This window comes from Oncorhynchus clarkii, chromosome 33 (genome assembly GCF_045791955.1).
Source record: "Oncorhynchus clarkii lewisi isolate Uvic-CL-2024 chromosome 33, UVic_Ocla_1.0, whole genome shotgun sequence".
NCBI lineage: Eukaryota > Metazoa > Chordata > Actinopteri > Salmoniformes > Salmonidae > Oncorhynchus > Oncorhynchus clarkii.
This window is the reverse complement of record NC_092179.1, coordinates 22205791-22228984: the sequence shown is the minus strand read 5'-3', so window position 1 is coordinate 22228984 and position 23194 is coordinate 22205791. Positions and strand designations below refer to the sequence as shown.

Sequence of the window (23194 nt, the reverse complement as noted above, 5' to 3'; positions counted from 1 at the left end):
ATGGGGGCACCCTGGTGGTCAGGGACCCTGAGCACGTGATCCGTGTGCTCGGTCAGAAATTCGGCCATGATTAGGTTAATTAAGATAGCTGGCTAGAATAACTTACCCAGTGACTCTCAGGCTGCGTTTAGGCAGACAGCCCAATTCTGATATTTTTTCCCCCACTAATTGGTCTTTTGACCAATCACAGATATGTTTCATCTGAAGTAGTGTAAAGATCAGAATTGGGCAAAAGATCAGAATTGTGCTGCCTGTGTAAATCCAGACACGACTGACAAAACTGATGATGCACTGCCACATTTTGAAATTGCACCTTGTGCATTCTACTATTCGAACTCATAACAGTAAACTGAGACCCGACTGAGTAACTAAACTCTATATTTCTTGGGTGGGGGGGGGGCTCCCTAACGGATGCAAGGCCACAAGCGGCCGCTTATGTTGCTTATTGGTAGGGCCGGTCCTATAGTAGAACAGAGAAAAATGCAACCAAGTTCATATGTTCATAAGGCTAATAAAATGTCAAATTACTTGCATCTAAGGTGAGTGAAATGCATCAGAAAGGTATTGGAAAGTTCGGAACATCAGGGAAGATAATCAGGAAATAATTGTGTGTAGGATAAAATATCTGCATTGTTTTCAATTGCGGTTTTGTCACCGTACCTTCTAACGTGTCCTGCGCAGCTTGCGAGCGTTGTAGAGCGAAACAGAAGACAGGTACACGTTCCTGAGAGCCTTGGCTTTCAGGCACGGGGTATAATAATAGCTTATAGCCCCAACTGTTCAAAAGCTAGAGCCAAATTCGCAGGATAAAAACTGAAAACGCTCAGTTTGTCACTACCGCTAAATTGCGCACATCGGAGGTTTCTCACGAGCAGAAAGGCAAGATAACGGAAATGTTTTATTAAACAGAATCATGACAAGTTTACAAGGCCCAGGCAACTGCCTGAGTTGCCTAATGGTAAGTCTGCCACTGAGGACATGCAAGTGCAGTATAATTTTTATTCTGAAGCAAAGATTCTTATACACAGCAGCTAACAATGATACACACCTTGATTAGACAAATGGAATGGATCTCTAAAGAGCTCATGTCCATAGATGTATTTGTTGGTAAACAGACATTTGGAAACTAATTCAATGCTTCAGGTACTGTTCTATAGATGTACATTCAAGTAACATTTTCTTTTACTTGCAGGTTCTAATACAAATACACAAAAACTAGATCTTCCCATAATTGACATTTTTAGGGCATGTGCACATGTATCCTAATTCTTTGGATTACAGTAGAAAGAGAATGAACAAAAGCCCTGGTTGGTCACTGAATTACACACTATACAAAATCCAGATTCAAATGGGTAACATTGCATCTTAAATATATTTCACTTCAGTGTTAAATCTCAACTCAAGAGGTCGAATTAGTAAGGATCAAAATTAGAAAAATATGCATTAAATGAGAGTTCGGTAGGTGATACTAGGTAGCCAGAAATACTTCTGGCAACGTCCAGTTAAAGAGTTCTAGCCAATCCCCTCAAAAAAACTAAACCACACTACACATAAACACCCAAAATATAACCCACATATACCCAGTGTGAAAATATACTCTAAACACCCTAAATAGTCTCTGCAAGGTACACAGTTCACAGAGGTAATTTACAATGAATCTGCTCAGCAAAGGGTTAGTTTACCCTTCACTAAACACATAGTACAACTGTTGTTGAAATGTGTCAGGCTCTAGGGAGGGCAGCCAATGGGTCCTTGATCACAGAGGGCCACGTCCCATTTCTTTTGCATTAGTTCCTTTCCTTATCTCTTTTCCTTCATAGCCACAGAACAGTACAATAATTGGATGGGTGTCCTGTGTTCCTCTCACAAACTAATGTGGTCACAGAAAATAGAATCGGTTATTTGCCTGCGTTTAGACATGCAGCCCAATTCTGATTATTTTTTTTACACAGATCTTTTCACACCAGATCTTTTTAAAAAGCTGACTTGATTGGTCAAAAGACCTATCAGTGAGAAGAAAAAGATCAGAATTGTGCTGCCTGTATAAACTCAGCCTTTGAGAGTACTGGGACAGAACATTAAGATGCTATCAGTTCAGATGAATGAAGGGAGTAGTCAATAGTAATATGGATAATATGTTTGGCTGCTGAGAGGCAGACCAGATCATGCTACACTGTACAGGACCGTATCCGACCAGTGTGTCTATACACACACACATATTACACAAAGAAATCAGGTTGAGTATTTGGTCCTTCAGTCAAGTGACATAAGTGAGTGACAGACATAAGTACACTTCCAAGACTAAGGGCACTTTCAAACCAATGCAAACAATGCTTCAAAAGCACAGCAGACACCTTTTTTCAGAGAGCAGTGTACAGGTGGATAGAAGTGAATGAAATGGCAGACTTACACTGTCCAACAGATGAGATGGGGACATTTTGTTGCACCCCATCCTGACTAGAGGTCTGTCAACCAATGTAAAATAATGTTTCTCCCACCTCAAATGTTCTCCACTTCACCATACCTCCAAACACACATTCAGTGAATCGGCACACGCACAACGCGTCGCAGGCATTTTGGTTTGAAGGCACCCTAAATTTAAGACATGTATCCTACATGGCAACATCTCCCTGCATTTGGCAGGTAATTAAAACAATGCCCATCAGATTAATTAACTAAATTATTTACATACCACATGTAGAAAAACACATGTCTTCATTGCAAATAGCTACGTAAAAACCAAGGTGACATGATTCAATAACAATTGCACAGGGGAAAGGGAACCCAAAACCTAAGTCACCCTCAATTAGAACCATAATGGATGATACAATTTTATTTTGAATACCATTGATGTAAATATCAAAACCAAAGGCCTGGACAGATTAAATAATAAGCTGTGTAAATAAGTGTTCTTCATACATCTACCTCAGAGGATGTTGTTTCGACATAACTCCAATGTAGATAATTCATCCTTTATTCAAATAGCTGCTATATACACACACATAGCTACAGCCTATGTTCTGGCCTACACAATGTCGCTAATTCGCTCTCTCCGTCCATCTCTCTCCCTCTCCTGTACGGCTGAACTTGTCCATTGCTCGTAAGGATGTTCACCGCCTCCAATACCCAGGGGACCTAACAGGTTGTGTGTGTGTGTCATAACACAGGTACACACACTGGACTCACGCACTGTAGTGGTCCTGAAACAAATGAGATACACAACAACGTAAGAACCTACTGCTTACACCGTGTACCAGTTGTCGGAGTGTTGACGCTGTAGAATTAGGTAACCTTAAAGTTGCCCTTATACACAATGTACTTTGGTAACTAGTATGTTGTATCTAGCATGCCTTTGACAAAATAGTCACTGATATTGTTGTTACTGTGCACTTACATAGTAATTAAATCAAGAAAATGGATTTCCAATTGGAATAATGATGATATAAAGAAGGTCAAGTTCTTACTGTGTTGAAATTGCCTTACGGCGTACAGTCCCCATAACACATTCACTTCAGTATGTGGCCCATGTGGGAGTCAATCTGCTGCTAGCACCAAGCTCCAACCAACAGGGCCATCTGAACCACAAACCTGAAGGGACGTGACTACTCCGCTGGCCATGACGGACAGCCTCCCGGCCGCAGAGCGGACCCCCAGCTTCAGCTGGGACATGTCTGGAGCACTGGGCAGCATGTTGGTCAGACGATATGAGCTGGCTGCATGGGGACCGGAGAGAGAGAGATGGTTAGTAACAGTGGTGGCAGTTGCTTTATAATGATCCTTCTTCTGATGTTTAAATTGTGGAGGCGTACACATGCAGTGCCTGGATTAATAAAGCCTCACTGACTAGGAGTGCTGATCTAGGATCAGATCCCCCGTCTAATTCAATATGATCTGAAAGGCAAAACTGATCCGACTCAGATGCTTGTGAATATGGGCCCTGGTGTTCACTTGATTTAGTGATATAAAATGGTTCAATTGTATACTTGAAAGTGTGATATGCAGTGCACTCAAAGTATTCAGACACCTTGACATTTTCCACCTTATGTTACAGCGTTATTCTAAAATATATATTTTTTAAATCAATCTACAAGTTTTTCGAAACGTTTGCAAATGTATTAAAATAACAAATACCCGATTTAAATAACTATTCAGACTATGGAGACATGAAATTGAGCTCAGGTGCATCCTGTTGTTTTCAATAACCATCCTTGAGATGTTTCTTGGAGTCAATTCTATTGATTGGCCATGATTTGGAAAGGCACACCCGTCTACAGTCATGGCCAAAAATATTGTCACCTTTGCACTTTTTTCAGAGTAACTCAAGAAATTGAACAAAGTATTTGGTCTCCACAATTCTTTATTTCACTGTTAATATTACAGAACATTTGTTTTTGATTCAGAACTTAATATCCATTTAAATGTAAGAAATTACATTGACAAAATTATTGACACCCTAGACTTGATATTTGGTAGCACAGCCTTTGGTCAAAATAACTGCCTTCTCCTAACTGCTGTTTTCAGATCTCTCCACAAGTTAATGGGATTTAGATCTGGACTCATTGTCAATTAATCCACATAAAACGGCCAGAGTAGAGGACCTTGTGCATTTCAGGTAAAATAACTCAATGTTTATATCCCCAGGAAATTAGATCAACAGCAAGCTAGCTAAATAGGACAAATTAGCTAGCAAGTGCAAGCTAACTACCCATAATGCTGTCCCCAAATGAATATAATTGGTTCAGTTTGTTTGATATTTTAACCTGTGTGTCGTGACCGCGTTTGGTGTGGGGGGGACAAAATACATTTATGCACGCTGGCGTACAGTCGCAGCCGGTTTGGGTTCTGTGTCAGGTTGGAGTCATTAAAACTCATTTATCAACCACTCCACACATTTCTTGTTAAAAAACTACAGTTTGTCAAGTTGGTTAGGATATCTACTTTGTGCATGACACAAGTAATTATTCCAACAATTTTTTACAGACAGATTATTTAACTTATAACCCATTGCATCTCAATTCCAGTGGGTCAGAAGTTTATACAGTAAGTTGACTGTGCCTTTAAACAGTTTGGAAAATTCCAGAAAATGATGGCATGGCTTTAGAAGCTTCTGATAGGCTAATTGACATAATTTGAGTCAATTGAATGTGTATCTGTGGATGTATTTCAAGGCCTACCTTCAAACTCAGTGCCTCTTTGCTTGACATCATGGGAAAATCAAAAGAAATCAGCCAAGACCTCAGAAAAAAATGGTAGACCTCCACAAGTCTGGTTCATCCTTGGGAGCAATTTCCAAATGCCTGAAGGTACCACGTTCATCTGTACAAACATTAGTACGCAAGTATTAACACCATGGGACCACGCAGCCGTCATATCGCTCAGGAAGGAGACACGTTCTGTCTCGTAGAGATGAACGTACTTTGGTGCGAAAAGTACAAATCAATCCCAGAACAGCAGCAAAGGACCTTGTGAAGATGCTGGAGGAAACAGGTACAAAAGTCCTATATCGACATAACCTGAAAGGCCGCTCAGCAAGGAAGCCACTACTCCAAAACCGCCATAAAAAAAAGCCAGAATATGGTTTAGAACTGCACATGGAGACAAAGATCGTACTTTTTGGAGAAATGTCCTCTGGTCTGATGAAACAAAAATATAACGGTTTGGCCATAATGACCGTTGTTATGTTTGGAGGAAAAAAGGGGATGCTTGCAAGCCGAAGAACACCATCCCAACCGTGAAGCACAGGGGTGGCAGCATCATGTTGTGGGGGGGTGCTTCGCTGCAGGAGGGACTAGTGCACTTCACAAAATAGATGGCATCATGAAGATGGAAAATTGTGGATATATTGAAGCAACATCTCAAGACATCAGTCAGGAATTTAAAGCTTGGTCACAAATGGGTCTTCCAAATGGATTATGACCCCTAGTAAACATCTAAAGTTGTGGCAAAATGGCTTAAGGACAACAAAGTCATGGTATTGGAGTGGCCATCACAAAGCCCTGACCTCAATCAAATAGAACATTTGTGGGCAGAACTGAAAAAGCGTGTGCGAGCAAAGAGGCCTACAAACCTGACTCGGTTACAAAATTCACCCAAATTATTGTGGGAAGCTTGTGGAAGTCTACCCAAAACGTTTGACCCAAGTTAAACAATATAAAAGGCAATGCTACCAAATACTAATTGAGTGTATGTAAACTTCTGACCCATTGGAAACGTGATTAAAAAAATAAACTGAAATAAAATCACTACTATTATTCTGACATTTCACATTCTTAAAATAAAGTGGTGATCCTAACTGACCTAAGACAGGGAATGTTTACTCTGATTAAATGTCAGGAATGGTGAAAAACTGAGTTTAAATGTATTTGGCTAAGGTGTATGTAAACTCCCGACTTCAACTGTATACACTACCGATCAAAAGTATGGGGTCACTTAAATTCCCTTGATTTTGAAAGAAAAGCAAATGATGTCCATTAAAATATCAAATTTATCAGAAATACAGTGTAGACATTGTTAATGTTGTAAATGACTATTGTAGCTGGAATCGGCAGATTTGTTACGGAATATCTACATAGGCGTACAGAGGCCCATTATCAGCAACAATCACTCCTGTGTTCCAACGGCACGTTGTGTTAGCAAATCCAATTGTATTATTTTAAAAAGGATAATTGATTATTAGAAAACCCTTTTGCAATTATGTTAGCACAGCTGAACATGGTTGTTCTGATTAAAGAAGCAATAAAACTGTCCTTTAGACTAGTTGAGTATCTGGAGCATCAACATTTGTGGGTTCGATTACAGGCTCAAAATGGCCAGAAACAAATAACTTTCTTCTGAAACTCGTCAGTCTATTCTTGTTCTGAGAAATGAAGGCTATTCCATGCGAGAAAATGCCAAGAAACCATACAACACTGTGTACTACTCCCTTCACAGAACAGTGCAAACTGGCGCTAACCAGAATAGAAAGAGTGGGAGGCACCGGTGCACAACTGAGCAAGAGAACAAGTACATTCGAGTGTCTAGTTTGAGAAACAGACGCCTCACAAGTCCTCAACTGGCAGCTTCATTAAATAGTACCCGCAAAAACACTAGTCTCAATGTCAACAGTGAAGAGGTGACTCCGGGATGCTGGCCTTCTAGGCAGAGTTGCAAAGAAAAAGCCATATCTCAGACTGGCCAATAAAAAGGAAACATTAAGATGGGCACAAGAACACAGACACTGGACAGAGGAACTCTGCCTAGAAGGCCAGCATCCCGGAGTCGCCTCTTCACTGTTGACCTTGAGACTGGTGTTTTGCGGGTACTATTTAATCAAGCTGCCAATTGAGGACTTGGTTTTTGCTCTGACATGCACTGTCAACTGTGGGACCTTACACACAGATATCTTTCTATATCCACACACACGTATGTAAGGTCCCACAGTTGACAGTGCATGTCAGAGCAAAAACCAAGGCATGAGGCCGAAGGAATTGCCGTAAAGCTCCAAGACAGGATTATGTTGAGGCACAGATCTGGGAAAGGGTCCACAAACATTTCTGCAGCATTGAAGGTTGAGAACACAGTGGCCTCCATCATTCTTAAAAATGGAAGAATTTTAGAACCACCAAGACTCTTCCGATGTTCACTCTAACAGAGTTCCTCTGTGGAGATGGGAGAACCTTCCAGAAGGACAACCATCTCTGCAGCACTCCACCAATCAGGCCTTTATGATAGTGGCCAGACGGAAGCCACCACTCAGTAAAAAAAGGTACATGACAGCCCGCTTGGAGTTTGACAACAGGCATCTACTCTTAGACAATGAGAAACAAGATTCTCTGGTCTGATGAAACCAATATTGAACTCTTTGGCCTGAATGCCAATCGTCACATCTGGAGGAAACCTGGCACCATCCCTACAGTGAAGCATGGTGGTTGTAGCATTGTGATGTTTTTCAGCAGCAGGGCCTGGGAGACTAGTCAGGATGAGGCAAAGATGAATGGCGCAAAGTACAGATGAAGACCTGCTACAGAGTGCTCAGGACTTCAGACTGGGGTAAAGGTTCACCTTCCAACAGGACAACGACCCTAAGCACACAGCCAAGACAACACAGGAGTGGCTTTGGGACAAGTCTCTGAACGTCCTTGAGTGGTCCAGCCAGAGCCCAGACTTGAACCCAATCTAACATCTCTGGAGACACTTGAAAAAGCTGTGCAGTGACGCTCCTCGTCCAACCTGACAGAGCTTGAGAGGATCTGCAAAGAAGAATGGGAAAAACTCCCCAAATACAGGTCTGCCAAGATTGTAGTGTCATACCCAAGAAGACTTGAGGCTGTAATCACTGCCAAAGGTGCTTCAACAAAGTACTGAATAAAGGGTCTGAATACTTATGTAAATGTGATGTCAATATTTCAATTAATACAATTTACAAACATTTCTAAAAACCTGTTTTTGCTTTGTCATTATGGGGTATAGTGCGTAGATTGACAAGGGGAAAAAACTATTGAATCCATTTTAGAATAAGGCTGTAACGTAACAAAATGTGGAAAAAGACAAGGGGTCTGAATACTTTCCCGAATGCGCTGTATGAAATGGTTAAGTATACACTAGTTGGCTTTCCTACCCATCTGTTTCTTTGGGTCATCAAACAGGTCAGCTGAGCTGATGGAGTTGCTTCCAGAGAACCTCTCCAGGCGAGTCTTCGCCTCATACTGCATTGAAACAACCATATTAATACTTTATACTTCAAATTACATACTTGATACTAAACAATGAGCATACTACACATAGGGGTATTACTGTAATAGGGATTTTCAGGTGGATAAAAAAATAAATAAAAGACAGCAGTTGTAGATAATAATAAAAAAAGCAATGTTTCAACAGGGGGAAACAGCCAGGACAGAAGCAGAGAAAATGTCTAACAGTCTTCTGAGAAAGACATGAATTCCACAGCACCAAATTAACTGTATACACCAGCCTGAGAGGCTTGTAGGACATCACAGCCTAGCATAAAACTTTAACCAGAACAGTCAACAATGGCAGACATTTGGTACTGGCAGTCAATTAGATCAAAAAGGTAGGAACATCAGTACAACATAATTATAGACCCAAATAATTTGTCATTACGAATCCATTTTTTCATATATTCACTACTGGTCAATAGTTTTAGAACACCTACTCATTCAAGTTTTTTTTTTGTTTCTAGTAATTTTCTAGATTGTAAAATAATAGCAAAGACACAAAAACTAAGAAATAACACATACGGAATCATGTAGTAACCAAAAAAGTGTTAAATCGAAAGATACTTTAGATTTGAGATTCTTCAAAGTCGCCACCCTTTGCCTTGATGACTGCTTTACACACGCTTGGCATTCTCTCAACCAGTTTCACCTGGAATGCTTTTCCAACAGTCTTGGAGTTCCCACATATGCTAAGCACTTGTTGGCTGCATTTCCCTCACTCTGCGGTCCAACTCATCCCGAACCATCTCAGTTGGGTTGAGGTTGGGTGATTGTGGAGGCCAAGTAATCTGATGCAGCACTCCAGCACTCTCCTTCTTGGTTAAATAGCCCTTACACGGCCTGGAGGTGTGCTGAGTCATTGTCCTTAGAAAAACAAATGACAGTCCCACCAAGCGCAAACCAGATGGGATGGCGTATCGCTGCAGAAAGCTGTGGTAGCCATGCTGATTAAGTGTACCTTGAATTCTAAATAAAATCACAGACCATGTCACCAGCAAAGCACCCCCACTCTTCACGGTGGGAACCACACATGCGGAGATCATCCGTTCACCTACTTTGCGTATCACAAAGACACAGCGGTTGAACCAAAAAATCTCAAATCTTGGCCCAAGCAAGTCTCTTCTTATTATTGGTGTCCTTTAGTAGTGGTTTCTTTGCAGCAATTTGACCATGAAGGCCTGAACAGTTGACTTTGAGATGTGTGTTACTTGAACTCTGTGAAGTATTTATTTGGGCTGCAATCTGAGGCTGTTAACTCTTATAAACCTATCCTCTGCAGCAGAGTTAACTGGATATTCCTTTCCTATGGTGGTCCTCATGAGAGCCAGTTTCATCATAACGCTTGATGGTTTTTGAGACTGCACTTGAAGAAACTTTCAAAGTTCTTTCAATTTTCCACATTGACTGACCTTCATGTCTTAAAGTAATGTACTGTAGTTTCTCTTCACTCATTTGAGCTGTTCTTGTAATATGGACTTGGTATTTTACCAAATAGGGCTATCTTCTGTATACCACCCCTACTTTGTCACAACACAACTGATTGGCTCAAACGCATTAAGGAAAGAAATTCCACAAATTACATTTTAACAAGGCACACCTGTTAATTTAAATGCATTCCAGGTAACTAACTACCTCATGAAGCTGATTGAGAGAATGCCAAGCATGTGCGAAGCTGTCATCAAGGCAAATCAACCTTGAAGAACCTCAAATATAAAAAATGATTTTTTAAAAACACTTGTGGTTACTACATGATTCCATGTGTTATTTCATAGTTTTGAGGTCTTCACTATTATTCTACAATGTAGAAATTGTAAAATAAAGAAAAACCCTGGAATGAGTAGATGTGTCCAAACTTTTGACTGGTACTGTACGTGTGTCCCGTGACAGTGTGCCTACCTCAGAGTCATCCTGCTTGCCAAAGTACATGTCAGAGGAGATGGCCTTGACGTCCCCAAACTTCTTGCGGGCGTCGCCTGAGTCTGAGACAGGGACTGGGTCTGCTTTCCGCCGGGCTGCGGTCCTGTGTGTGAGAGAGGGAGGGTGTATTCAGGGACAACCGCAGTGAGAAACTTAAAATAGAGAAGAAAATTAAAAAATGTAAAAAAGAAAGTGGCTCAGGGGACTTATACAGCCAAAATAATATGTTCCTTTTTCACATGCATCTCTGTATTTTCATCCCTGGAAATCAAACAGTCATATAGTACCTGTCCTCCTGTGAGGAACTCTTGGTGCTCAGGTAGAAGTCTGGCTCTGGCTTCCTGCTCTCTTTCCTCCAGCCAGACTCCCCCGTCTCGCTCCAATTGGAGAAGAACTTGTCAGAGGATTCTGTCGGGTCATCAAACTTGGTCATTGAACTGGTCATCGACATCCTGATGGGTTTCATATGGAAAAGAGAGCTCAATTGTTGTTGTTTTTTACAATATATTGGCATTTCTTTTTACAATTTAACAATCAAAATATGACACAATCAATGCCCCGTTATTCCTTCCACCTACACAAAACACCATGCTACATGGGGGCACATCGTGCAAAACCCTTCCCTCCCCAACCCAGAAACACACCCCTCCCTCCCCCGGTATTAGCTTCACTGATTATCAACAACAAAAAAGAAACAGAATGACCTTCACATTCCATGCTAGAAAATAAATGATCCAACACAAAAACAATACATTAATGAAGAAAGTAGTAATGAGGCAGCTACGGTGACATCTCTAGAAACTTCTGAAAGTCCCCCAGACATCGGTAAATTCAAAGGATTTATTACATAAATGTTGTTATTTTTTCAGATGGAATATAGGAAGATGTGGCTGAAAGAACTATCCACTTGCTTGGTGGAGTGTCACTCTTCCATATAATAGCTGTGCATTTATTGGCTGCAATGACTGCCAATTTAATGAATCTGGTTTTGCTACAAATATTAACTGGTAGAAGAGAATCATCTCCAAAAAAGTATAAGGGAAGGCTCTAGTGGTACCGTCATATTAGTGACCTGTGATAAGATCTGAATGTCTTTCCAATAATTTCTTAGTTCAGGGCAGAACAAAAACATATGCATAAGTGCAACATTTGGAATACTTGGGATTGATCTTCTACAGTCTCTCTGGTGTAAAGTAGACCCTACGTAAAATATTGAATTGCATCAACTTGTGCCTTGTGTTAAATGAAAGATGCTGAGCATCTAAAAAGAGCTTTCCCCATTTCTCATCCTCAATGAGACCAAGGTCATCATGCCACTTCATGCCACTTCATGCAAGCTTTCAGAGGTTCATCGTTCCCCAACAGAGCTTGAAGACCAGAGTACATGTAGTAAATTAAACCTTTTACCCCTTTCCTCCCCAGCCACAGTTTATCAGTTATAGATTTACTCATGGGCTGAATCCTACCTCCCTGCTGAGTGGCAATGTAATGTCTAACCTGTAGGTACTTGAAGAAATGAGTTTGAGGTAACTGAAAATGTGATGCCAGTTGCTGAAAGGACAGTAGTTCACCTTCTCTATAGAGATTACCAAATGTTTTCATTCCTTTGTTGAATCAAGAAAGTGTAATACCATCTCTCAGGGCTTTGGGTAAGATGGGGTTATTATAGAAAGGTGTTTGTTCATATATAGATCTGAGCCCTTCTGTTTGTTTTCAGACTTCAATCCATATATTTAAAGTGTTTTTAATGAAAGGGGTATTTATGAGACCTAGCAAAGCTTTAAGTGGGCTAATATAAAAAGGTATAGATGCCAATGTAGCAGGGGTCAGACACTCCTCTGTCTCCAAGAGGGTGAACTTGTATCTTGCCATACCCAAACAGCCTTTAACTGACATGCCCAGTAATACAACTGGAAATCAGGTAGAGTTAGTCCTTCTGAGTATGGTTTGCATAAAGTTGTGAATTTAACTCTGGGGAGGGTTTCCCTTTCCACAGAAATGAAGAAACCTTAATATTAAAGTTGTTTGAAAAAAGCTTTGGGAATAGGAAAGGGCAAGGTTTGAAAAAGGTACAAGAATTGTGGTAATATATTCATCTTTACACAATTGACCCGCCCAATAAGAGAAATTGGTAAATCCCACCATCTATCCAATTCTTCCCCAACCTTTTTGAGAAGTGGAGTATAGTTCAGTTGATAGGTCTTAATAATTTCAGAAGGAATTTTCAATCCAAGATGTCATTTTCTGTGGTTTCCAAGAAAACAGCTGGTCTAAGATTGGGTCCTGCATAACTGCCCTGTTATAAGGAATAATTATACTCTTCGATACATTTATTTTATATCCTGAAAAGGTCCGATATTCTTTCAGGATGTCAACTAATGCTCGGAGTAGAATTTCTGGTTTAGTGGGGTAAAGCAAAATGTCATCGGCATATAGCGAGACCAGATGTTCAGGCCCACCTATACGAACACCATGGATGGATGAGATCTAAAAGCTTCTGCCAGTGGCTCTATAGCCAAAGACAAAAAGGAGAGGACTAGCGGGACAACCCTGTCTTGTGCCACGTGATAGAGAGAACTGTGAGGAAATGTTTCCATTAGTCAGGATCTGAGCTGCCGGACATTTGTACAGTAATCTAATCAGACCTACATACTTAGGTCCAATATTCATCCTCTGTAAAACTTCAAACAGGTTAGTAGTTCCATTCTATGCAGTCAAAACCCTTTTTCCGCATCTAATGAAGCCGCCCTTACAGATTCTTGGCCATTCTCTACATAATGTATAATACTAAATAATCTTCTGATATCAGGAGATGAGCGGTTTCTTACAAAGCCTGTTTGGTCCATATCAACCACGTCCGGAAGTACCTTATCCAGTCTAAGAGCTATGAGTTTCGCAAGAATCTTATATGAAGTGTTCAATAGGGATATTGGTCTATACGACCCACAAAGCAGAGGATCTTTCCCAGGTTAACAAAACTGTGACCAGGACCTGTTCAAGTGTGCCTGGGAGTGTTTGTCTCTATGGCATAGTTAAACATACTGCAAAGAGGCTCAAATAGTTTGGGTAAAAAGGATCGATAGAATTCAACTTGGAATCAGTCTAACCCTGGTGATTTTCTCCCAGCAGTGTTAAATGGATTCCCTAATTTCCTTTGATGTAATCTCTTTCTCCAAGTGCTCTCTATCCTCATCAGTTAAAGTTTGTACATTGAGTTTGCTCAAAAACTCATGCATAGTGGCAGGGGCATCCCCTTCAGACTTGTAGAATGTTTCATAAAACTCCTTAAAGACTAGATTCATTTCCTCAGGACTGTGAACAACTGTGTTATTGGGTAGCTTAATAGAGCTAATAACTCTACTTGCAACCTCTCGTCTTATCTGCCAAGCAAACAACTTTCCAGCTTTATCTCCATGTTCGTAGTAGTTTTGTTCTCCTAAGAGATTTTCCGCGTTATGGGTAGTCAGGGGTGTTAAATTCCAATTGCTTTGAGTCTAATTTTTGTAGAGTTGAGTTGTCACATGTTACACCATTTCATTCTCCAATTAATTTACTTGAGCCTTATACATCTAACGAGCACCTGAACTAAAGGATATGATTTGCCCCCTCAGATATGCAAGGCGAGCTTCCCATAAAATTAGGAGGGAGGCAGTTGTTATTGGTGCTAAAAAAATATGTCTATTTGAGTGTTCAGAAATGTTACAAATGTGGGATTATTTAGTAAGTATGTGCCAAACCTCCATCTTCTTGAGGGTGGCTGTGCTCTACTGACTGGTACTGAAGCCAGCAGGGCAGAATTATCTGATATACATCTTTGTACAGTGGGGCAAAAAAGTATTTAGTCAGCCACCAATTGTGCAAGTTCTCCCACTTAAAGATGAGGCCTGTAATTGTCATCATAGGTACACTTCAACTATGACAGACAAAATGAGAAAAAAAAAATCCAGAAAATCACATTGTAGGATTTTTTATGAATTTATTTGCAAATTATGGTGGAAAATAAGTATTTGGTCACCTACAAACAAGCATGATTTCTGGCTCTCACAGACCTGTAACTTCTTCTTTAAGAGGCTCCTCTGTCCTCCACTCGTTACCTGTATTAATGGCACCTGTTTGAACTTGTTATCAGTATAAAAGACACCTGTCCACAACCTCAAACAGTCACACTCCAAACTCCACTATGGCCAACACCAAAGAGCTGTCAAAGGACACAAGAAACAACATTGTAGACCTGCACCAGGCTAGGAAGACTGAATCTGCAATAGGTAAGCAGCTTGGTTTGAAGAAATCAACTGTGGGAGCAATTATTAGGAAATAGAAGACATACAAGACCACTGATAATCTCCCTCGATCTGAGGCTCCACGCAAGATCTCACCCCGTGGGGTCAAAATGATCACAAGAACGGTGAGCAAAAATCCCAGAACCACACGGGGGGACCTAGTGAATGACCTGCAGAGTGCTGGGACCAAAGTAGCAAAGCCTACCATCAGTAACACACTACGCCGCCAGGGACTCAAATCCTGCAGTGCCAGACGTGTCCCCCTGCTTAAGCCAGTACATGTCCAGGCCCATCTGAAGTTTGCTAGAGAGCATTTGGATGATCCAGAAGAAGATTGGGAGAATGTCATATGGTCAGATGAAAACAAAATATAACTTTTTTGGTAAAAACTCAACTCGTCGTGTTTGGAGGACAAAAAATGCTGAGTTGCATCCAAAGAACACCATACCTCCTTCCATCAGCAAGGACATTGAAGATGAAACGTGGCTGGGTCTTTCAGCATGACAATGATCCCAAACACACCGCCCGGGCAACGAAGGAGTGGCTTCGTAAGAAGCATTTCAAGGTCCTGGAGTGGCCTGGCCAGTCTCCAGATCTCAACCCCATAGAAAATCTTTGGAGGGAGTTGAAAGTCCATGTTGCCCAGCAACAGCCCCAAAACATCACTGCTCTAGAGGAGATCTGCATGGAGGAATGGGCCAAAATACCAGCAACAGTGTGTGAAAACCTTGTGAAGACTTACAGAAAACGTTTGACCTCTGTCATTGCCAACAAAGGGTATATAACAAAGTAATGAGATAAGTATATAGTCAATAACACAAGGTTATTTTCCACCATCATTTGCAAATAAATTCATTAAAAATCCTACAATGTGATTTTCTGGATTTTTTTCTCTCATTTTGTCTGTCATAGTTGAAGTGTACCTATGATGAAAATTACCGGCCTCATCTTTTTATGTGGGAGAACTTGCACAATTGGTGGCTGACTAAATACTTTTTTGCCCCACTGTAAGTACTTACACCCAGTAGTTAAACTTCCCTTGGCTGCAGGAATAAGAAATAAATACATTCTAGAGTAACTTATGGACAGGGGAGTAAAATGAGTATTCTTTAACCTTTGTTGTGAAATCCAAAGTGTTTTTCTGCGTTTAACATTTTAGCTGCCTGTGTGAAGCTGATACTATTAGAGGAATATCTATCACTGGAAGGGTCCAGTACCAAGTTAAAATCCCTGCCATTATTATCTCTGATATGGGGACTTTAATTTCTAAAAGATGTCTTGGTAAAATGTAGGGTCATCATGGTTAGGCCCATACACATTCACAATGGTAATGGGCTCAGTGTTAATGAAACCTTGAATGATCACAAACCTACCCCCTTTGTCTTTAATCTGAGATTGTATCTGAAAGGGTTAATGCTCATTAATGAGTATGGCCACCCATCTGGCCCGAGAGGTGAAAGATGAATAGTACACTTGACCCACCCACTCTCTTCAGTTTATCGTGCTCAGAGTCAGTCAGGTTTGTCTCCTGAAGGAGAGCTATCAACCTTATGCTGCTTGAGATAATTCAGAATGCATTTGCGCTTGACTGGGCATTTAGTACCCCTAATGTTAAGTGACTGGGCATTTAGTACCCCTAATGTTAAGTGTCATAAATGTATAGTTATTAGGTGCCGACATCTTTAAAGAAAATAAATAGGGAAAAGTAAGGAAACAAAAGTGTGTTAACAAAATACACAACGTGTACAAAATTAAATAAAAGTATAAAGTAGTAAACATCTCGTGAGTTAATACCCTGACCCTACCACAAACCCACCCATCCCCCTCCCCAACTGAGGGAGTTAAAGAACCCATAACCTTAGATGCTAGTCTTTAAGCTAGATGTACCTGCTATGCATAGCATTGCTCGAATTAGGTTCATTCTAAATAATATGTATATGTAATTAGAAGTACATTGACTGTTCCTTGTAGCATAAAAATATTGTTAGTCAAGTAACAAAATACAATTTGATTACAACAATAATGAGCAGACTATTTAGCCCCACTTGAGGATGTCAACAAAAATACAACTCTGGTGCGTTCAGTCACCAACAAAGCCTACCGCACACCCAAATGTCAACCAATCGGCACTCGCCAAAGCGCCCTGAAACCTGTGCCGCGCGACGACAAAAGCGATGACCACAAACGCACCCCAGCAGGTCAGGAAAAAAGACGTATAAATGAAAACCTTTACTAGACGATAACTATCATCTCTCAAATATAAAATAGGGACTAGTAGTTAAACAATCACCATCCTCCTGAGTTCACCCTCACACACCACGATAACTATCATCTCTCAAATATAAAATAGGGACTAGTTAAACAATCACCATCCTCCTGAGTTCACCCTCACACACCAACCCCCCCTCTCCCAAAAAAGGTTTGTTTTGGGGGGTGAGGGTGAATGACCGGCTAAATATTACAGTCATTATTGTTGTAATCAAGGTGTGTGTGTGAGATATATACACACACACACACACACACACGTGAAGCCATCAGCCAGCCAGTGAGAAGCTTATCCCTGTCTTGGTATCACTAAAGCCAGCAAACATCTCTAACAAACAAGCCAGCAACTGTAATAGTAGCGCAAATCCCCTGAAGTAATAGAAAACATAGTTAGGCTTGAAACCCAGTCAAAAGCCACAACTATATAACCAAACCCGACTGGGTTTGGCATAGTGTGGATGTATAGTAGCTATAGCTACACCCTTGTAGACTTAGCGAGCTGGCTAAATAGCAAAGCCAACATTAGCTATGATCCAAATTTACCTCGCCAGTCATTATCACGCCAGCCAGCCAGTTGATCATTTGAGTAATTTCCTCATGTGCTAACAGTTCACTGTATCCAAGTTCAAAAGACAGTTCCTCAGGGTGTAGTAGACGTGAACAAGTCAGAAAGTTCTTTCCTCATGTATGTTTCAGCCATCTTCACTGAGTCAAATGTGAGCTCACCATTCTTGGTTTCGATCCAAAGTTGCTGGGTAGGGCAGGCCGTATGCCAAGCCAGCCTGACGCAGAAGTCTCTTCAGTGGGGAGAAAGCCATCCTCCTCTTGTGTAGTGTGGGAGAAAGATCCGGAAAGATCATGATTCTGGCATCTCCGTACTTGAGCTCTCCCTTTGCTCGGGCAGCAGAGAGGATGCGAACAGTGTCCTGGTACCGTAGAAATTTAATGACAAATGCTCTGGGATGCAACCTGGCCAGGTTGCGATGGGCCCTACGGGGAACCATTCCTGTAGATAGAAGATTGCGTCTCTTCAAGGCCTCCGGGAAATCCTTTGGAAATTTTCGTAATTATTCAGATTTCTCCTCGAGTCTTCCAACTTCATGTATTTTTGGTTCACTTCCTCACGGACATCCAGGATGGGAGCCTGGTGGTCAGCATGGTCTTTTTCTAACTTTTTCCACTCGTCCCTTTGTGACTTTCTGGTCTTCGTGGAGTTTTATCGACCAGCACATCAATTTTATTGAGGCGTTCAGAAAGTGTCTCTTGAATTTTTGTTATACCCTTGTCCATCTCCATTCTGAACCATGCTGGTGCTTCTTACGAGCTAGCATCCGCCGAGGCCGAACAAGGACTGTCAGAGGGGCAATTTTCCATGCCTCGTTTGAGGCTTTGACATATTGGGCATATTATTCTTCGGCGATACAATATTTTAACTTCCAACTCACTATTAACAAAAAGGTAAACCGTGTCAAAATGTCTTAAAATTGTTTGAAAGTTCGAGGACCCTATGCAGACGCGTATTGTTAAAGCTTTGCCATTGCCGGAAGTCAGAGCTCAATTTTAATGGATTTCTTTCCCAGATCTTGATGTCTTTCCAACTCCCATTACAAGACAACAGAAAGAGATCTGAGACCAGCCTAGCCATGTCAGTGATTACTTCCAAGAAGGAATGACCCGTTGCTAAAGTATTGGAACGTTGCAGGAGTGTGTAGGTAGTGTGGTGACCTGGATGTAAAGGAGCCTTCGTCAGTCTCCTCTTCCTCCTTCTCTGTGTACCTCCGGCTCTTAGTGGGCTGCTTGGACCCCACTGGGCTCTCCTGCTGGATAGTGTGCATGTCTGACAGCACAGAGTGAGACACTCCACTAGAGAGAGATAGAGACGGGGGAGAGAATGGAGTCAAATAATCAAAGTATTTGTTACCACAATATCTCCAATGGTTACATGTTTCAGTCCCAACAATAATATAATTATTTTAGATCAGGGTTTCCCCTGATCATGACCAATGTGCTAGGGTGGGGAAATCGCCCGATTTGAGCATCGGGTCGCGAGAGGAAATTTTAACTTACATCAGTACCGTTTAAGCTACAAAATACTATGACCCCATCACTGAAAGATAACTCTCAGGAGCACGTACTGTTTCCCTTTACTAGCCGTTAGAACAGAGTGGACAAGACCAGACACTAAATCAGACTGGGAGAAAAAGAACAATCAATGATGTTCTTTTCTACACAGAAGACCATACAACATTATTGCCTGATGATCTTCTGAACTTCCCAATACCTTTGATGCATTTCAGTCACTTCAAATCATAGTCGTCAGATTGAAATACTGTCAAAATACTGTCTGACAGATTTCTAATAGACTGTCATAACCCAAATTAAATAAGTAAACATTGGCAGTTGATTACATACATTTTTTTTTACATGGTGGGGTCACCAAAATGTTTTAATATCAAAATGGGATCGCACAGCAAAAAGTTAGCGAATCCCTGTTTTAGAAGATGAGTGACTTATCCCCTGCAATGTAAAGTACCCCTTTAAACTATTCTACATAGAACATCTGTAAAAAGTGTGTTAAGAAATAAACTAATCATTTTATCACCACCACCATCAATTCAATCCCCCCACCTCCTGCTGCCAAAGCCCATGCCCAGTCTCTCAGCCTGCTCCTTCTTCTTCTCCCCCATCCCCTTCATCTTCTCTGTATTACTCCTCTGCTGCGCCTCCAGATCCTTATAGGCCAGTCTCATGGATGCACCACTAGAGAGAGGAAGAGAGAAAGAGGTGGAGAGAGAGAAATGGATAAGCAGAGTGAAGATTAGAGAATAATAGATAATGTGGATGAGAGAGCGAGAGGCCAATTAAAGCCCATTTAAATTGGAGAGAGACTCACATGGATTCCTCTGCTGGTTGGGGGCTGTTCTTGGTGGTGGGTGCTGTATCTCTCTCATTGAGTTTGTCTACCGCCTGTGCTTTCTTCTCCAGGTCACAGAAACTCTGTTTGCTCACCTTCTTACCCCCAAGACCACCTTTCTTAGCGCCCAACTGAGACAAAACACAGGACACAGACGTGAATACACGTCTACTAATCTACTGACCCACAAGATCCATGAGCAATGTACACAGTCCCTTCACACTAAATCCTCCACCCACACACACAACCATCACCAAATTCACTCTTATTCATAAGCACAACACACATAGGTGTGTGGGGAGGAACATTACCTCCTTAATCCACTAACATAGAGTACATACTGTTTTCTTGGCCCCAGCTGGTTTCTTCTTGAGAAGAGAGGACTCTAAGGGAGAAGTGACAGTGGGCATTAGAATACAGTTGATAGAAGCTGCTAAGAGCTACTGTTCCAGGGTCAGATATTTCATGTACTCCTAATGCTTAAGGTTCAAGTTGAGTATCTTTAGTCTCTAGGGCATAATCTCTTGGTCCTCTTACCTAAGGCTTCTTTAGGAGACATACTTAGCACGTCAACACTGGGACCCTCTGTATTACCTGAAGACAGAAAGAGTTGAGGACATAGACGACATGGACAAACAGATGCAAGTGTATGTGTGTTTCTGAAATGTAAATATTGAAGTAGAGGTGTACCGTTTTTGTCCCTCTCGGTTTCTTTTGTAGAGGGTTCCTCTACTGGGGTGGGGCTTAGATTCATCTGGGCGGAGCTTGTTATATTAGGCTGGGCAGAGCTACGATCATCAGGGAATGCCTACCAAAATATGCAAGGTATGTAAACAACATGACCATGTAAACAACATGCACACATCCATACTCTTCTACAATTTCAAACAAATAAGTACTAACAGTCACACACACACCTGCGCGTGCATACTGAAGAAATCCTCCTCCTTATTGACGGGAGATGTTGGAGAGAGGGGGGCCTGGCTGTCCAGCCACAACTGCAGGGAAACAAAACAGAGGATTCCTTGGCATCTATAAGGACCTAAGTATACACTCCTTTAAATCAGCCATGTTGATGCGACATGATTATGTTGTTAAAGACAGTATAACAAGTAACCAATGTTGACTAAATCCATTTTTGCCCAGTGGAATGTCTGGATGGATGTGTGTGGCACCTCAGTGCCGAAGCGCCTTGTGGCCTGCGTGGCCGAGGTCTTGATCTTCTCGCGGTAGAGCACAGCGGCTCGGCTGTTGTACTTGGTGTTTGCGGCGTTGGACGTGCAGCCTTGCTGGGCAAAGAAGGCATTCTGAGAGACACAGGGGGAAAACAATGGTTTGAATTACACAGACTCTGTAATACAAAAAAGTATTGTTAATAGTTTTCAGAATATTGCATTATAATATTGCATACACAATACAGGTATTATACAGGGCCCTATTGTGACATGACAACATACAGTAGTACCCTATACATTCTAGAAATAATGCCCACTCATGCAGTCAGAAACATAACTACTAGTACCACCCTCTCAGCGCTTAACACAGCAGGTTGGGACGTGGCTGCCCACCAGTCAGTGCCCACCATGGATGGCTTTACTCACCGCGCTGGCATTGCCGCCCACCTGCATGCACCGCAGCTGGTACCAGGACCAGTTAGAGTCCAGCTCAGTAGACCTGAAACAAACAATACACAGTTCTGATTCTGAACACTCCATCGGGCCATAATGTGTCAAACTGTGTGTTGTGTGAAGCCAATGGTCCTGTCCAGAAACAACCTCTAGCCCCTACCCACTAGTGTAAATCTGAAAGAACAGGATGGGGTAGGCAAAAAAATGTGTTTTTTCATTCATTGTCCCTTACCTGATGAATGACAGGTGCACTCCTAATGACCTGTGTGTTCCTGAGCAGTCTATACAGAGAAACACTCCATAGGTGATACTGGCCCAACTAGGATTCTTAGCCGAACAGTCAAAGCACGCCTGTAATAGGAAAGAAGTTCAGCAGCTTTGGAAAACATGAGACTTGAATACAGACAAGGTGTTCGCTGTCTCCTTCCTTCATGCAGTGATAAGTCTATGGGGACACTGATAAGCAAGTAAATATGAGCGCATGCCAAATAGATAGCAAAACACTAACAGATAATGAAGCAACCCAGTAGCGTGGCGGTCTGAAGTACAAAATATTGACCTCATACTGTATATTCTATTTAGATTTTCCTATTTGTTTCTAGTATAAACTTGATTTTATTGCCTCTACTTGTCCACACATTAAGAGAACGCCGAAATTTACCAAAATGAGATCTAAACCAGCTAGTTACAAATGTTGCAATATAGTGGAAACAATGTTTCCAAAACAGCTTTCCGATGCTTGCGGTTGCAACATTGTCGCGTTCAATGTAACCAGGCCTAAACAGCAGACGGAAACAGCTGGAATCGACAGTTTATGAGCCAAAAGGTATTGTTTATGTCTGTGTGACGTCTTTCATCTTTGTGGTGTCCATGAGTCAACATTTACCAGACATCTATAATTTACAATAAACACACTGACGCTAACGAAGTGGACTGTCCAACCAGTTTCTTAAAGTACCATCTTTGACCCAACTGTCATCATGCCACATGACAGCTGGCTCGAACGTGACTGTCCAGGATGTCCTATCGTTCCATTTAAACTGCTCATGCTAATTCTTTCTTCAACACTGCAAAAACATATTTTGTCAGGAGGATGTGCAATGAGCATACGTGGTTCAAAGCTTTTCCATGTGCGTTTGTTACGACGCATCTACCCCTGCACAGCAAAACAGTGCGACGTGTCATTTTTTCCCCTCCGAAGCTAGCTAACATTAGCTACTTCCTCGTTAAAGACAGAAAGCTTATCAACACTCACCTTATTCGTAGAAAGGGAACGTAGTCGTTTGAAAATGGCAGCAATATCTTGCTTGCTGGGCTCTGACATCTTTCCAACTGTTGTTAATTTCACCTGATAGGTAAAGCGCAGCGTTGAGCAAATTTGTTTCTCTGTGAATCAAAAATACTTCCGTGCTGGTCTTGGGTAAAGGCACCCGTCAGAACGATAACATTTTGTGCCTGTACTCTGATTGGTCAGCA

At 41.5% G+C, this 23194-nt stretch overlaps 1 protein-coding gene across 1 annotated transcript; it reads right to left on the bottom strand.

Annotated features, from left to right (window-relative positions):
• Nucleotides 1-885: 885 nt before the first annotated feature.
• Nucleotides 886-23161, bottom strand: LOC139393259 (ADP-ribosylation factor GTPase-activating protein 3-like). Its single transcript, XM_071141740.1, has 16 exons — nucleotides 22974-23161; nucleotides 21951-22069; nucleotides 21692-21764; nucleotides 21266-21397; nucleotides 21008-21088; nucleotides 20781-20898; nucleotides 20628-20684; nucleotides 20432-20475; nucleotides 20070-20221; nucleotides 19805-19936; nucleotides 18902-19039; nucleotides 10919-11083; nucleotides 10611-10734; nucleotides 8597-8684; nucleotides 3589-3713; nucleotides 886-3200 (listed from the first exon to the last, which is right to left on the bottom strand). Exons 1-16 carry the CDS (start codon nucleotides 23040-23042, stop codon nucleotides 3183-3185), a joined length of 1635 nt encoding a protein of 544 aa, XP_070997841.1. The 5' UTR covers nucleotides 23043-23161; the 3' UTR covers nucleotides 886-3182.
• Nucleotides 23162-23194: the final 33 nt, after the last annotated feature.

Coding starts and splice junctions, on each gene's coding strand:
- LOC139393259 (XM_071141740.1), bottom strand. CDS start 23,042: ATGTCAGAGCCCAGCAAGCAAGATATTGCTGCCATTTTCAAACGACTA. Junction 20,899..21,007: donor TCTTCAGTATGCACGCGCAG/GTGTGTGTGTGA, acceptor ATATTTTGGTAG/GCATTCCCTGATGATCGTAG. Junction 20,476..20,627: donor GTCTCCTAAAGAAGCCTTAG/GTAAGAGGACCA, acceptor CTTCTCCCTTAG/AGTCCTCTCTTCTCAAGAAG.